We start from the raw sequence: 17,113 nt of genomic DNA on the forward strand, positions 1-17,113 counted from the left end.
CCACTGCTACTAATCCATAATAGCAATCTGCCCTCAAAAACTTCATATTATATACAATGGGTCTATGTGCAGCTTTAACCCCCTTTGGAAAGTATACTTAATAACGAGCTGAAGATGGTAAGTAAAAAGAAAAAGCCGCATTACCAAAACTCCAATAACCCTGAAAAGCAACTATCCATCTTGACAACCAAGAGGGTTCAAATAGCTCTTACCAAAGGTTCTGCATACTTATTTGAATGTCTTAGCTTCTTTCTTAGCAGAAATCCTGCTATGGCTTCTCAGACATACATATGTAAAGGGGATGTGATAGTTAACCTTTATGTGGCTGTCTTCCCAGAAAGGAAGGCATGCCACTGAGCAAAAGAGGGCATAAGGCATCTTTTGGAAAGCAATGTTGATATTTCCCACTAGGGAAGGGGAATGTTGCCATAGAACTGGAAGTAGAAGGAAACTAGGGACCTGGAAAAGTAAGAAAGATTGAACACTATGACATTGGTTCTCAAGCTGTGGGTCCCCAGGTATTCTGGCCTACAACTCCCAGAAATCCCAGCCAGTTTACCAGCTGTTAGGATTTCTGGGAGTTGAGGGCCACAACATCTGGTGATCCACAGGTTGAGAACCACTGCACTAGGATGACTAGAAAGCAATGCACTAAATAATCTTGAAAAAATAGATTTCTTTTTACCTAGCTTGGCAAGGAAATCTCCTGCAAAAAAACAAAAATGTACTGTTCCATTATAGCAAAACAGCTATAGGGACTGTCTATGTAGACATCTTGCCCTGGGTTAACCTGGATTAGCCCCATGTGGCAGTTTTTGCACCACAGAACTGATCCATTTCCACACAAACCTAAGTGGGCAATATAGAAATGTCCCTAGTTTGCTTTCCTATTACAGTGTTAAAAGAAATAGTGATAGTAAAATACCAAAGGATAACAAGAGCTTTTTTTATCTATAACAGACAGTAAAGCAAACTGTAATCTGTACTACTAAGAAGGCATTTGGTAAACAGTGTGAGTAAAAGATATTATACTACAACTGGAGGGAAACACAGGAAGTCGGAATGCCATGTCTTCCAAAATGTATAAGAAAGGCCCAAGAAAACATTTATCTTAAAAACAAACACGTGAGAGTAGAATTAGCCCCCTACTCCTGGTAGTAGAAAGAAATACACCTGTTGGAAAACATTAAAACATTCCAGTACATTTCTATGTAATAGGCGTTTTTGTGTTAGGGAGATAAAAAGACACAAAACCCAAAGATTCTATATTGGGGTGTGTCGAGGGAGAAAAGAAGATGGGATGTCTAGTACTTGAAAAACAAATTACAGCCCCCCACGGAGAAATCTCCATAACTGGGGCAAAGCACACTTCAAGATCCCTGTAAACAGGATTAATCAGATTTGCTTCCAGTGGGCAAAAAATCTCTCAAAATAATGTTTATTCAGCTGATTATTCCTGCCCCACATGTGGCCTTTGTGGAGGCATCTGGATGGTCACTACTAGAAACTGGATACTGAACTTGATGGGCTTCTATTATGACTTACAGGTGTCTTCCTTCATTCTTATTGCACACATACACTGATAACATATTTTAAAATGATGAAAAAACATCACATAAACCACATAAGTAATTGTTATTTGTATCAATGCTTAAATGTTTAATCATTTAAAATGCCAAGCATTTTGCACACTTTAGTCCCTGAAAAATTGTAAATTTGTATTAAGATCCATCTTTTCTCTTTTTTTGGGGTGGATTTGAATACATGAATTGAATGAGCTACTCAAACCTACAAAACTGTATAAATAAGTAACACCACTTGCACACCTTAACAAAAGAGCCTGTCAGTAAATGTGTTTTCTAATCGAAAAAGGTTTCACTCTGATGCATACTTCTGAGAAAACACATGGGGCTGCATTGTACGAGGTAGGAAAGAAAGCAGTTACAATTACACTACACCCACTGAGACTAATAGTTTGTGATCCATTTGATTCAATGGATGTGGTCAAGGTTGCATATTCTGGTTTCAAATGTTGACAAAAATGAAACGAAGACAGAAGTAAGTAGCACAAAGATCAACCAATCACTGTTCAGATGTCTGTCCCAATACAGAGAAGAGGGTTCACTTGAAAAAGCTGTTGAGTGCTACACAAAAGAGAATTTGAATGTCACTGACTAAATAAACAAGGACAGAAAAGAGCTTTGTAGCAACTTCTTATACTTTTCTAAATGAATGCATTTGAAATAATAAGTAGAAAGGACTAATATGGGGATAGATTCCAGGTTTCTATCCTTTTTCTCTCTCGCAGTTATGTTAGTGTGATGACAATAATAATAATAATAATAATAATAATAATAATAATAATAATAATATTTTTTATTTTTTTACCTGCCTCATCTGATGGCCTGAGGCAGGGTACAACAAATTAAAAAATAAAAATAAAAATACAATATAATACTAAATTACATAAATAAACACATATACACACATGAAAATTTATACAGACACAGCTACAGAATTGATTTATAGTGGTAATGGAATGTAAATCAACATTCATGATTGAAAGTTGACAGGGTAGGCCTGCCAGAAAAGATAGGTCTTCGACTGAGTTTCAAATTCCGACACCTTGTTTAGCTGTCGGATCTCTTCTGGGAGGTCATTCCACAGTTGTGGGGAAGCCAATGAAAAGTGACAGTCACCACTTGGGTTCCAGCTGGTTAAAGTAGCTGCTCCCAGAGGACCTGAGTGATGTTTTTTGTGGAAGTTCTTACATAAGGTTCTCCAGAGAGCAGAACGTGAAAATCCAAATTACACATTATCTCTCTGACTGCCATATTGCTTTTCTTTGAATAACTTACTGTGTGATTGAGCTCTGCATGTGCAGAAAGCTTTTGGTTCATTTTTATTTGTAATTAAAGATGAATAAACGTGTTACCAGTTTAAACCTCATTTATAAATAGTTAATATAACAAATTGTAATCATATTACCTGATACAGGGAAGACTGGTGCAGGAGGAGAGGATATTACCCGAGGCGATGCATTATCTTCTAAATAAAAGTGAGCTGTTTGAAAGCACTTCCTAAATGAATAAAAAAACCCACATTTTTTTATACAAATGCACAATGATTGTAAAACATTTATGACACACATTACAGCCATGTCCAAAATATGTTTTCTCAAAGTCAGTTTAAAATTTTACTAACATAGGTCTTAGACAACATTACAGTGAAAGTAAAAATTACAGAAGGCATGCTGCAACCAAAGCGGAGCATATCTGGGTCTTACTGATTTCATCTGGAGAGAAAAAAACTCACATAAATATGTCTCCCATGAACATCAGTGAAACCTAAAATTACTGAACTCCAGCTGTAGCATGTTATTACAGTTCATGACTTTACAACAGCAACAATATTAAAAATAACATTCCTATAATGTATGCTATTTGTTTTTACCTGAACAGGAGGCAGAAGGTGAAGCAGGCATCTGTCATTGTAAAACACTGAAGGCACACATATAACTCAGGTATTACTTTTTATGCTGTTCTACATATCAGGAGTATTGAAATGATTGTCCTGATCAGGCTCCATTGCTAGCAGATTGTCCTTCACCAGGTTTTAGCCAACAGTCCTAGGTTGTGTTTCAAATCAGTTTTTATACTAAAATTATTTCTTTTTCTAGAGCCAATGTAATTGAAGGGAAAATATATCCATTGTGAATAAAACAATCCACAAGCTTACAATACAACAACAAACACCCAAGGGAAAAAGGTTGGTTAATCACCATACCAGGACACAAAAATCGTATCCCATCAAGTGGTTTCAATATGAAGAGTGTAATGCATGGTGATTTCTAATCAAAGGAGTTAGAGCTTGGGATGAAAATATTTACAGTACTGCATAATGTTATTTGAATCTTCTTTCATATTCCAGATGTTGAAATAATAGCAATGGCATCTGGTAAGAGTCTATGATAGGCAATTCAAAAGACTGATAATCAACCACAGCTTTAAACAATAATGTATCTTCTTAATTAAAATAAATCAACCTGCAGAGAATTAAGCCTGTTAGTAACAATTTATATGGGTCATTTGCTGAGTTTGAAATATTAATCACAATTGGTTAACATTAAAATGCAATAACTGCATCAGGAAAAGTTAATTATAAATTTTAATGTGTTAAATTCTACTTTACAGCAACAGAGTCAAAATATCATTTTCCCTTTCCTTTTCCATCTTATTGGCTGATCCACAAATACTATTAAAACTGAGCTACTTCCACAGTTTTGAACAATGGAATATAGAATAAATATGCATGAAATATATTAACAGTTTGAATCAGATCAAACATTCTACATTTATTTTCACTTCAAGCAACTAGCAGGTTCTGTACCCCTTACTCCCTGCCTAACACATGATTGGCTTGGAAAAGTCCCAAATTATAGCACTTTAACTCTCTGGAAACTACTTTTTCCATGCAAAAAATATTTCTTTCCTGTGCAAAAAACAATGCTCTTCCTGTTCAGAATATTCTATGATTAGAGACTTACTGTGGAAAAATGTGCACATGATTGATCTGCACAGAAAATTACATTTTTTTGTACAAAAAAAATGTGAATTTTGCTCAGAGTGAGTCCTGAACAGCAAAAATGATTGCCAAAACAAAGTTCTCATCAGGTTATCATAGATGCTTTCAATTCATAGGGTCAATATAAGCTGAAACCGACGATAGCACCTAACAACAAGTGGAGTTCCACTGTTTCTTCCAGTTTTGCAAGCATTAGGACATTAACATGTGTGCCCCCTTAAGTGTGCACGGGATGTTGGTTACTTACTAAGAAAGTCCAGGGAAGACACATTCAGAAATGGGTTAATTCCCATGGCTATCCAGGCCAAGCAGGGTTACATGACCCAAAAGTTTGCTTTATCCAGCAGAATCTCTAGTTTCTCCCTGAGTTTTTCCCACAGTCAAATGTAAGACAAGTTGTACTCAGGAAATAAAAAAAATAGACTAAGCGGTGACTAACTGGACATATGCAAGGTTATCATAATGAGTCAAATTAAGAAACAAATCAAAACAGTTTTTGATCACCAGCATCATGCAGAATACATTTGTATGTCCCTTTTTCTCTGGTTCCAGAATGGACCTTTACAGTAAATAATGTTCCACTAAGAATAGGATTTACCAATGCTAGCTTACAGGGAAGGTATAAATCAGGCAGGTGTCTGAATCTATTAGAGACTCACCTATTGTAACACCTTCCCACCAAATACTCCCCTGAGCAGAGGCTCATTAAGAAGAGAATGAATAGAGTTCACATACGGTATAACTTGTATAACTATAGAGTGAGCCATCTTAAGCTCAAGAGGATGGAAAGAATTAGAAGTTAGAGATATGCAAACTTTCAAACACCTAGCCAATTTGAATGCCATTTCTTTCTTTCTCAGGGAAACAACCCCCCTCCTTTTAAAGATATCTGCTGCAAATCCTTTCTGCCAAATACAATTTTAGCTGGGGGATAATAGCCAAGTGGAACATTCAGTAAATGTTGAAATGCTAGACTGTGTGGCAATATTGCTTGTTTCAGAGAGTATTAGTTTTAAAATGTTAAGCATAATTTTGAAGCTTGGGATTCATCAATATGGAAAATTGGCTTTAGCAACCTAAGGAGAAGAAACTAACTATCTCCAGTGAGTAAGGAAGGTGATAATATAGTATATAAATTGTATACGCTCTGCAGACTCTCCTGAAATAATGAAGGAATTTCAAATACATACAGGTGTGTGGTAACAAAATATGTTTCCTGTTTAATGCCAGTCATTATGTTGAAGCTAATCTGTGTCTGGATATAACTCCTTGATTAAGAGGCCCTCTGATAGCATAAGCAATCCTCTCCCCATTGCTTGTGACACTGAATTCAAGCACTGAGCTGTTGTTTGGCCAGGTAGAACCCAGCATGACTACACTAGTTATCACAGATGTTGCTAAAACATTATATCTATAACCATGTAAAGGTCTCATAAATATCTTATTGTATTATATAATATATAGAGAGAGTAGTGTGCATTCTTGTGAACTTGATGCACACTGAAAACAATTGAGAATAGTTTATAATATAGGCAAGTTGATTCCTTTTTATCAGCAAAGTACAAATATCAAAGTTATTAAGATGCATATTAATGACCCAATGCATCAAGATAAAATTTGCAAACATCCTTCTAACTTTGACAGAAAACTATTAGAAAAACTGAAGCATTTCACATAATTGTATATCATTTTGTGATACTACAGAACTCTAACAAAATTTTTAGTGACCTCTTGTGGTCAATACAATTTATCTTTCAGATTAACAAAAAGAGAGCTACAATATCTATTTTGTAACACATAAGAAAGACATGAAAGATTAAACTTCATCTAAAAAACATCTAAAGGGATATTAACATTAATGGGATGTTTGTTTTATTTTAAAAATCAAGGTTACCAAACTGTATTTTCAAGAAAGGAAAACAAAATGAACACAATGTCATCTGAAAAGAACAAGGATCAGGACACATGTAGGATTACGAAAACTACACCATGCAATCCTGGTCTTAAACTGTATCGCAGCCTTTTCTTTGTAAATATGAGAGATTTAAAATACTATTTACCCTCAAAGATAAAACCTTTTGGAAGATGGATGTGAACAGTCATGTAGAATGCCACAAAGCTATAAGAGAAGCTTGTCACCAAAATTATGGTTAGCTATAAATCCTCTCAGCAAAATCCTGAACAATTGTCTAGGAAATGTAAAGTAAAAATAAGATGTGCTGCACTTTGAATGCTTCTTTCTATGTGGTAGACGATATGTACAGACAATTTATGACTATTTACAGTTGAATGTGTGAACAAACTCCATTAGAAGGACATATTCAAATGGAATCAGGTTATTTGTAAGCATGATTGGTAGCGTTAAATCTGTGATGGTTCATCCACATATACAAGTTATCACCTAATGTTGACAGAGTAATGCTATGTGTGAACTAGCTCTAATCCTGGGAAGTGAAACATTTATTATTTTTAAAAATAGGAGGCGGAGGAGAAATATAGCAATAGTATATTTCTGTAGCGCAATGCAATCTCATTTTGTTTCAGGGCTGCCAAGGCATCGTCACTGAATGATAGGAAATACAAATAGTTCAACATAAATTTCGATCCTATTGAAATGGTGCAGACACATTGAGGAGTATTAATGCACCACTGATTCAATAGACATATCCCAACTGGGTATACCAATTGGACTTAGGTCTCTGTGTTATGTTATCACAGATATAAAAAGAGCTATGTGGGTTGTAATAATCATCATCATTATCTTAATAAAACTTACCTCCAGTATATAAGTATAGCAACAAGAATCACTAGACAGATGAAAGTCAGGGCTGAAACGACCACAAGAGGTATAACAGTCTTCGGTTCTGGGAGGCCAATACGCGACTGAAGGCTACTATTACTTGCCTCTGTAGTCAGAGAAAATTGAAACAACTTTAAACTTTGGTAAAAATGCACAGCATAATTGGCCATGCTTTCAGAGTCCTAGGCACTCTCACTTACCGTTTTAATTCTTTTAGCAAACATTGCAATACATATTTGCAAACCAGTGTAAAGAAAATAAGCAGACAGATGGCAAAAGCAGAAGATAAAAGCATAGTATTCTAAACACTCTACAAGTGCAAAATTTCATTTTGCAGAAACAGTACTTACAATTATGTTTTTGTTTAACAAACAAAATAAAGGGACAGTTTGATTCAGTTTTATGTTAGCAAGCAATAAATATGTCCAGAATACTGAATAATATTTGAGCTGCAGACATATTTGTATTAACCTAACATTTGAATTAGGCATTGTTTTATTGAGTATAAGTAAAAAGACTATAAAGAGAATAAACTTCACATTGTAACTATGGCTTCAATGACAAATCTCAACACACACATACAGAATGCTAACAATCTGCTGTGGTGTGTATTGGCATTGAGAAGAAACTAGAAAATATTTCACTCTGCAAACATCAGTCTCATAAAACATATATATGAAACAAAAGAAACCTTGTTAAAAAAGAACTGTTTTTTTTTAAAGACAGACTTAGTCACAGCAACCAATAGTATGGGTACTTGTCCACCTTTTCATATTTGCGCATACTTGGAAAAAAAGTTCCCTTTGTTTAGAATCAAGCAATATCTATGCAACATTACTGAGAGAAAGGGAGATAAAAGTAGAACAATTTGACCTTATTTAATTATAAACTAAAGAACAAAACTCACTAGAATTCATAGTGCACCTTAGATCTGTAAGTCAGTTGAATTTGTAGGTAACTTAAAAAACATTAGACCAGAACTGGAAATAAAAATGAAGTGTTAGATTCTCACTTTAAAATTACTAGAAGTTTATTCATTCTGCCTACTTTCTGTACTTAGCTTTAAACTTGATCCTTTTCTCACCACCATATAAAGATATGAAACATATCTTACTATGGAAAGTAGATATCTGCAACCATTCAAATAAAGGAATGCCTCACAAGTTGTTCTGCATTTGAACAGGTACATAAATGGCATTTGAAGTCAAAAGTGAAGCACCCAGCATTCAAACATGCATGGGAAGTCAAAATATTAACCAGCTTTCCAAATATACATTTTCTCTATTTACAACAAGATACATCAAATTTAGTCTTAATAATAATCCATTTACTCTGAAGCCCATAAGAGAACATTTAATGTCTGTGACATGAGTATTCCAGGGGAACAAACTTAAGTATCCACACAGTCAGATTCCAAGACAAAGGCATCACTCACAGAAATAATTCACAAGACAAGAAATTATGATATTTTTGCATCAAAAGATCATGAAAGTGCCATAATAGCTTTATCTCATTTTTACTAAAATACAAATTCTAGACTTCTGAACTAGCATTAAGACAGACCTAGTTAGACAGTAGGAAATATTGCATTCTTGTACACACTCCCAGGTGAATCTGAGAATGGCCCATATGCAAAAGCAGAGGACAGTGAGATGCAGTAGAACAATATGTTTTAGGTCCTGCTTTTGCTCCTAGTTGGTTTCAATTGAGAAAGAGATGAGAGGTATGCATATTTTTCTGCCCAACTTAACCATTGGTGGGAGCACCCCTGTCTCTATCTGACTGAAGGAGTCTCATTAAATTGATTGGCATGGTTTAACTCAGTGGTTCTCAACCTGTGGGTCCCCAGGTGTTTTGGCCTACAACTCCCAGAAATCCCAGCCAGTTTACCAGCTGGTAGGATTTCTGGGAGTTGAAGGCCAAAACACCTGGGGACCCACAGGTTGAGAACCACTGGTTAACTGAAAGATTTATTACGGTAGAATCAGGTATTTCTTCATTTCTCCTCCAGGTGTTTATTGCTATAGGGAATGGGTCCACTGAAAGTACGCTCTAGATTTAGTCATAGGACAAATAAGAAGCTGTTTCAAGCAAGCTCTTTGTTGTTGTTGTTTTTGTGTGCCTTTGAGTAATTTCTTATTTTTAGCCCCTCTAAGGAGAACTTACAACATAATTTTCTTGTCAAAATTGGTCCAAAGGTGTTGGCCCTTGTCTTCTTCTGAGACGAAGAGCATGTGATTTGCCCATGGTCACCCAGTAGGTTCTTATTACAGGGTCAGGTTCAAATCCTCATATCTCACAGTCCTAATCACCACACTAACTTGCCCTTAAGTGCAAGCTCTGTTAAGTATTTAGATGGTGATGAGATTTTGCCCTAAGAAATAGGATTGATTTTTCCCATTTCTGACCTTCAGTCGTCTATATGCCACATTGAAGGATGAGAAGAAGTTCATCAGATAGGTTTGCAGATTCCTCTTTGTAATTACATACGTTGCACATTTAAATCTAAAAACTGACTTTCATCTTTTATTTATTGGATGTAGAGTTAAAAAAACATGATCCAACCCAATGTTATCATAGCCTCAAAACCACTAGATCAGGCATCCTCAAACTGTGGACCTCCAGCTGTTTGGGACTCCAACTCCCAGAATTCCTGATTACTGAACAAGCTGGCTAGGGCTTCTGGGAATTGAAGGGCCATAGTTTGAGGATGTCTTCACTATGTAGTCCACAGTGCTACATTCCATGGGTAGAGCAATATGAATGTTTGAAGGTTCCCTTTCTTAAGAGCTACCAGAGATAATGCTCATGAAGTCATTGCTAAGCAGATGCTATAAGAATACAAATTCTATATTGTCAGTGAATGACCAAAAAAAGGCTAGACTATGAAGTCTCAGTATTAACACAATAAAATAATTAATTCCTGTGCTCAACAAGGAAAGATTCATAGCATTTATTTATTAGCATTCAATTTATGTTGCTGTCATAGTATTATTATATTATCCAGGTGAGGGCTAAAAGGAGACACTAGACAGAGAAGGAAAGTCAAGTTTTGGGGGGGGGGGGGAGGGGTCAAAGAAGGAAAACAATTTCCCCCATTTTCACTGGTTATTCCTCCTCCTCACTTGCCATTTCATAAATGAGGGTTGTTTCCACAATGAGGACATGGGTGGGGGGGATAAAAGGAACACAGGGGAAAATAGTTTTACTCTTTCAACCCCCTCCCCCCCATAAAATGGACTATCATTCTCTATCTAGCACCCCCTTTTGGCCTCCACACAGATAATGGAACAGTATCGCTGTCATAAAAAAGAAGAAAGTTAATTTGTATCTCTAGTTAATTAGCAAAAAATTTCCTGATGGGAAGCACTCATTTTTAATTGCTGTTATGATAAAAGTAAAATAAGGTGCATGTCAGGAGGAAATAATTTTCATGAAAGTGCCCTGAGAAGGAAAGATTTAGGCTCAGTTAGTAATTTCCTAAGCAATATAACATTTAGCCCTTTTAGAGCTTTTCAATGTTAATGGAAATAAATAAAGCATTTACTTTTTTTCTTTGTCGTGCCAGGAGTGACTTGAGAAATGGCAAGTCGCTTCTGGTGTGAGAGAATTGGCCATCTGCAAGGACGTTGCCCAGAGGATGCCCGGATGTTTGATGTTTTATCATCCTTGTGAGAGGCTTCTCTCATGTCAATGCATGAGGAGCTAGAGCTGACAGAGGGAGCTCATCCGCACTCTCTCCAGATTTGAACCTGCGACCTTCAGTCCTGCTGGCACAGGGGTTTAATCCACTGCACCACCTGGGGCTCCCTGTCTAGTTTGACAGTAAGCATTTACTGTCAAACGAGAAATACCATGTTATCATTTATAATTACATTTTGTTTTTTAAATAGCCATTTTTTCTTTTAAATTCAAGACATAAAGTGTGTAAACATTTTAGTTGCTTACTTTTAAGCTATGTAGCACAAAATGGTCTCAATGAAAGACACAGGCACAAAAGTAACATTAGAAAAATGTATGTCTCAGTATATTTGTTCATATATTTGTGACTAAAATGTGTGAAATCAATTTATATAAGACTATATCCTGAGAAGATTTCAGCATTCTTTCTGGATACCAAGTGTTTTCTGAATATGAAACAAAATATTTAGCTGGGTAATACTGCCCTCTATAGGGAATGAATATATAGGAAGATGAGGAAAATATGCACGCTGTACACATTAGCCTGATTGCATTTAATTTTAAGGACTCCGAAATACAGTTTGTGATCCTTTAACTGTCAATGCTATGTTTTGTTTGATTGGCAGATGTCAATTTTAGATTATTTGTTGCTGTGTGAGTTCAACCTAGGTTTCCTGGGAAAATCAAATACCAGTTTAACCAGAATATGACTGATAGTAGTCTAAGATACGTACTTAGAACACGTAAAATTGACCTATCAGTTGTTTTCCCCCCACTCAAGTTAGCTAGTATACAACAAAATGATCAAAACTATTGACCTGAATTGAATATACAATATGATATACAGAGCTCAAACTCCATAGATTCAAATGATTTTGCAAGCCTCTCACATTCACAGAAGAAAAAAATATTATCATTATTAACCATGTTATGATAATTATAATATTAATGATTGTAGATGCATTGAACATTAAAAAACCCAAAATGTCATTTCCCTAGCGAAGATTAGAGTACATTTAGGATTTTAAAAGTTTCACATTACTTGAAGAATATTCAACATACCATAATTAAATGTCACAGTGAATCAAAACTTAACCATACCTTCAGAGCATAGATATTTTTAAAGTTGAAAGGTTTCTGGATATTAATAAATATTTCTGATATTGATATTTTAACTGCCGTAAGTCTAACAGCAGTATATTGAACAGTGCAATTATACGCATATCTACTCAGGAGTAAGACTCACTGAGTTTAGTTGGAACGACTCAAAGATAAATGATAACCTTCAGCATAAAACTACATGTGGTTATCTGTTAAGCCTGAGGTGAAAACATTTAAATCAGAAGTCGCCCACAGCGCAAACTGGGGAGGGGCAACATCTCAAAAAGTTGTGATGAACACCCTCTGCTTGGACTATGGGGTGTGTACAGTCAGTGCCTTCAAAAAGGAGTCAGATATATAATCTTGCCAAGGCATTCCCTTCACAGCAAACACCAGGAGATGTTCTCATTAAGACCTTGTACAATATGTGACCATAACTAACCTGCCTCTGAAACGTTGAATACTGACGAGTGACCACTATTGATGGATCCTACTGATGACTGCTGCGATCCAGAGGTTAAGTCTGCATTACCTGCTCCAACTACCCCTTCAGAGTCACGGTCATTAACATCAGAAAAACTGAAATCTGTTGAAGTCTCATTATCATTAATACTATCTGAGGCACTTTGACCCGAACCGCTTTCTTCATCACTTGTAAAAACTGCCCATGATTTAGATTCTGGTCCTTTTTTCAATGGATCTCTAAAAGTCTGGATTTGGTTATTCAATATGGCTGAATCACTGTGTTTCTTAGACTTTGTGTTTGAAGCCACAGCTGGGACTGATGGATATTTCAGCTGGTCCATCTCATTGGTTAATGTATGATGCAATAAGGCAGTTATGGTTTTCTTCTCTTCTTCTTCAGATGTTTCAAAATGTGAGTTTGTAATTAGGCTATATTGATTGTTTGTACTATCTACTTGTGTATCTGGCTCATCTACCTCTTCTTGTGTCTCTCTATGGGAAAGACATCTGTGACAACCATTCACAGGTAAGCTACTATCATACTCGTCATAATCTTCATCAACAATAGAGGACCACAAATCTGTAATAGAACTGGCTGTTGTGGATTTCTCTGTGGTTACTTTAGTGGGAACTAATAAAGTCTTTAAAATTGTGCTGGCTTTGGTTCTAGCAGAATCAACTGTAGAAGAAATCTGCTTATCTGGTGTGCTTTTAAAATTATGCTTAATAGAATCAAAAATTGTTTCAGGCACAGGAACTCCAGTATCAACAGTATTAGTACTTGCAGAAGAAGTGAGAATTACATCCTTTTGAGAAACATTTGGAAGACTACTGTTATTAGCAGATGTGGCTACATTTGGTAGTGTATCAGTTGGCAAGACAGGGGCAGCCATTGTGTTCACCACTTTGAAGGAAGGAACACTTTTATTTTCTACTCTGGTTGACTGATGTGACACATCATTACTGTACAATGAGGGAGCATCCTGGTGTACATCTTCACTGTTGGGCAATCTGGGTGAACTGTGTTCATCACTGATATAGCCAAGAGTTAAACCTTGCAAATTTGTAAGGCTACTGGTAGTATATGATGTATTTACAGCAGATGGCGCTGATGTGGAATGCATTTTTTTATTATTTGCAGCAGAATCTAGTGTCATTTGGTCAAATACAGAACTACCATTATTAGGCCTCCTGTTATTTTCAGTCAATACTGGATCGCTCGAATCAGTTATAGTTGACCTAAGGTGTTTATCATCATGAGAAGACTGAAAGAAAGTTTGCGGCAATGCATCATTTTTTAATATAGCTGAAGCCTCATTAAAATACTGCTCAGTGGAAGGATGCAATATTTTGCTAGAAGCAGGGGTAAGAGAAGCTGGCTGTGAGAATACATTAAGCTGAGGCTTAAGCAAAGTGTCATCAAAGGCTGGCGTTGTAACATGCAAAGGCTGAATAGGAACATGACTTTCTGCAAGTTTTCTAGCATCATAATCAAACACCTTAGTAACAGGAAAAGCAATAGATACTGGAAGGATTCCCTTTGCACTAGAAACAGTAACGAGGATTTCTTGCAAAGTTGCATCCTGCTTAGTAATCTCATCATTAGAAACTGTTGTTGTAAGTTCAGCCATTTCAATTTCAGCAAGAGAAGGCATTTCACTGAAAGAAGAAGAAATTTGCAGTTCCTTGTCAGATGCATCAATTACACCATTTTTTGGAGGCGTTTCAATATCACCAGTAATCCCAGGTGTGGTGCTTATCAATTCACCTGAAGAATCATGCGAAGACATTTTAAGCATTGGCAAAATATCTGTGTCAGGCAAAAGGGACTCACTACCAGAATATGCTTCAGACCAATCCATTTCACTAGAAAGAGACCTAGTAGGCTGCAGCAAAGAATCAGCTTGCGAGATTGCAGAAGAAGGTTTATGCATCAGCACATTGCTATAGCTGCTAAATAACGGACCCTGGTGAGATGTGCCAACAGACTCATGCACAAACTCTGAAGAATAGGAAGCAGCAACAGTTTTGAGAGAGCTCATATTACTAGACAAAGCATAAGTAAGTTCAGACATTGTAGGCAGTGCATGCATATTTGAACTACTGCTGGATGGTTCAACTTGAGACAAGTGAGTTCTATCATGACCAAATATCAATGTCTCTGAAGCTGCACCGACTGTCTGATGTGATGTCACATCAGAATACTGAGTGAGGCGTGTCTGCATTAATGTGCCAGCCTCTGGCAGTGTCAAAGGAGCATGCAGGGACACCTGATCATTCTCAACAGCTGGAGTAGCTCGTGGAAATGTTTGTGAAACCATATACAGACGGTGAAACACTTTACTACTGGAGGAAGCAGAGGAAAATGGAAGCAAAGGCACATCATCATAGGAAGACAAGGTGGATTCAAATGACACACCAACACTGGGAAATACAGGCGTAGCATGCAAGGTCACATCACTACTTGATGCAGCAGGGAAAGTGTTGAGCATCTGAGCGCCAGACAATAAAGGGGTGACTAGCGGAAACACTTCACTACTGTAGGAAGGTTGAAGTGGTATCTCACCATTATACACTGGTTGTGTTGTCTGAGAAAGTACCTCATTGGCAGAAGAAGCAGAGCCATGTTCTTCAGAATTTGAAGAGGCAGAGTATGGTGACAACTCAGTAGGGGAGAAAGCAAAGGTAGAAGAATGTGGCAATTCTATATCCACAGTTGAAGACTCTTGTGACACCAGTGGACCACCGGGATAAGGCATGGTTGTGCCATTGTGATACCACAAATTTCCATTGGCTTCGAGCACCTTCTCTGCAGAATCTTCAGCACTTGGAGGTGTGACATCTTCTGACAGAATTTTAATATAGTCTTGAGAGAGATCATCATGCATTTTTTCTGGGCTTCCTGAACTAACAATGCTTTCTTGGGCTGTCTCCACAGTAACTAACCATGAAGGAGAGGTGGTATGAATAGAACTCCAAGAGTCATCGGTGTCTGGATCAGGTTTAAAGGCAGACACCTCTATATCATCTTCAATACCATCTGTAGTAGGTGCTCTTGCCTCATTGTCAGAAAAAGCATGTGCATACTCTTCCTCATTACCTTTGGTGGAGCTACTTGCAGTTGCTGACTGAGATTCAACAGAATCATCCTGTTCTTTCTTTGGTCCTTCAGCAATAGATTCAGAAGTTGGGTGAAAAAATGTTTTAGATTGGTCGTCTTTTCCATGAGCATCTTCCTCTCTTGTTACGTATTTGTGTGTTCCTGCTTCATTGAATTTTGTTCCCATTCTTTCTTGATCGTAGCTAGATGTAGTAAACTGGAACTCCTTTTTCCTTATTTGATTTGTCATACTATCAGTGCTGGAAATTACGGCAGCTTCTTCACCCACTCCTTCCCTTGTCTCTTCCATTTCTTCCTCCTTTGAAAACACAGCATAGAGAAAACATTCTCAATGTCCTTTCAAATGATATCTAAAACAAGGAAGGCACATTATAAGGAAACACTACATTCTGATTAATTATGGTGGTAAAATTCCCGTATATTATGACAGAAATTATTGTAGAAAAACTCCCATAAATTACTGTAGAAAAATGGCAATTGAAATTGTATATTTTAAAAATTAATAACTAGCATTACATAGCAATTTGTCTAAACCTCTTACATATAATATAACACAAGGGATTGTAAGATGATAGCAATTATGGGTACTTAAATTATTTTGTAGCTACATCATGTCAAAACTAGACTACAAAACAATGTCATAGTTATAATTCTTCTGAACCCTCAATATTTCTGTATGAAAATGTTGTTGGCATTTGTTCAGTGCTGGAGAATGTCACCAGGGCCAGAATAAGAGAGATACAGCACTTCACTGAACATATCTATTTATTTATTTACTGTATTTATGCCCCACTCTTCTCAACCCCGAAGGGGACCCAGAGTGGTGGCTTAATGCTAAATATTTCTTTAGCATAAAACCATAATCAGGTATTCTGGGAGTTGTAGTTAAAAAAGTATTTTTTTTCTAAACTTGGGTCCAGACATGTTCATGTTCCAGATCGTTGCTGATGTTTTGGCAGTACGGACAGCCATCTAAGATCATCATGCGTGATGGGATGGCATCCCCACAGCCATCCTGCACTCTTCAGGCTTAGGTAGCCCAGGGAGGTGGGATGGCAGTGCCTTCCTACACCCACCCCATGCCCACCAAACCTATAGGACATTCTCCTTATTGTTGCTGTAGGGTCTGGAATTCCTAAATATCCATCAGTCAGGATGTGATGGAACTTTGGAGGAGGAGAGATGGTTTACTGTCCCAAAACTCTTTGTGTCCTGGCTGACGCAGATTCAGGAAATGCAAACTCTGCAGCGACAGTAAAGAGGATTTTTCATAGCTTGGGGGAAGGAAAATCAGGGTGCAGGGAGGATATTAATGCACTGATCATGCACAGACCTGCTAAACTGGCTTTAGCATGGCTGGG

General features: G+C 36.9%; 1 protein-coding gene across 5 annotated transcripts in view; it reads right to left on the minus strand.

Annotated features, from left to right (window-relative positions):
• The window catches only part of PTPRZ1 (protein tyrosine phosphatase receptor type Z1), a 127,670-nt gene that overhangs the window by 23,946 nt on the left and 86,611 nt on the right, over positions 1–17,113 (minus strand). For 3 of the 5 annotated variants that reach the window (XM_060777730.2, XM_060777729.2, XM_060777731.2), the window contains 3 exons: positions 12,609–16,050; positions 7,361–7,490; positions 2,989–3,080 (listed from right to left, as the gene is read on the minus strand). In XM_060777730.2, coding sequence (XP_060633713.2) covers positions 2,989–3,080; positions 7,361–7,490; positions 12,609–16,050 — 3,664 coding nt within the window. The remainder of the gene's footprint in view (positions 1–2,988; positions 3,081–7,360; positions 7,491–12,608; positions 16,051–17,113) is intronic. The other 2 variants (XM_060777734.2, XM_060777732.2) reach the window with 1 other exon arrangement.

This window comes from Anolis sagrei, chromosome 5 (genome assembly GCF_037176765.1).
Source record: "Anolis sagrei isolate rAnoSag1 chromosome 5, rAnoSag1.mat, whole genome shotgun sequence".
Classification (NCBI taxonomy): domain Eukaryota; kingdom Metazoa; phylum Chordata; class Lepidosauria; order Squamata; family Dactyloidae; genus Anolis; species Anolis sagrei.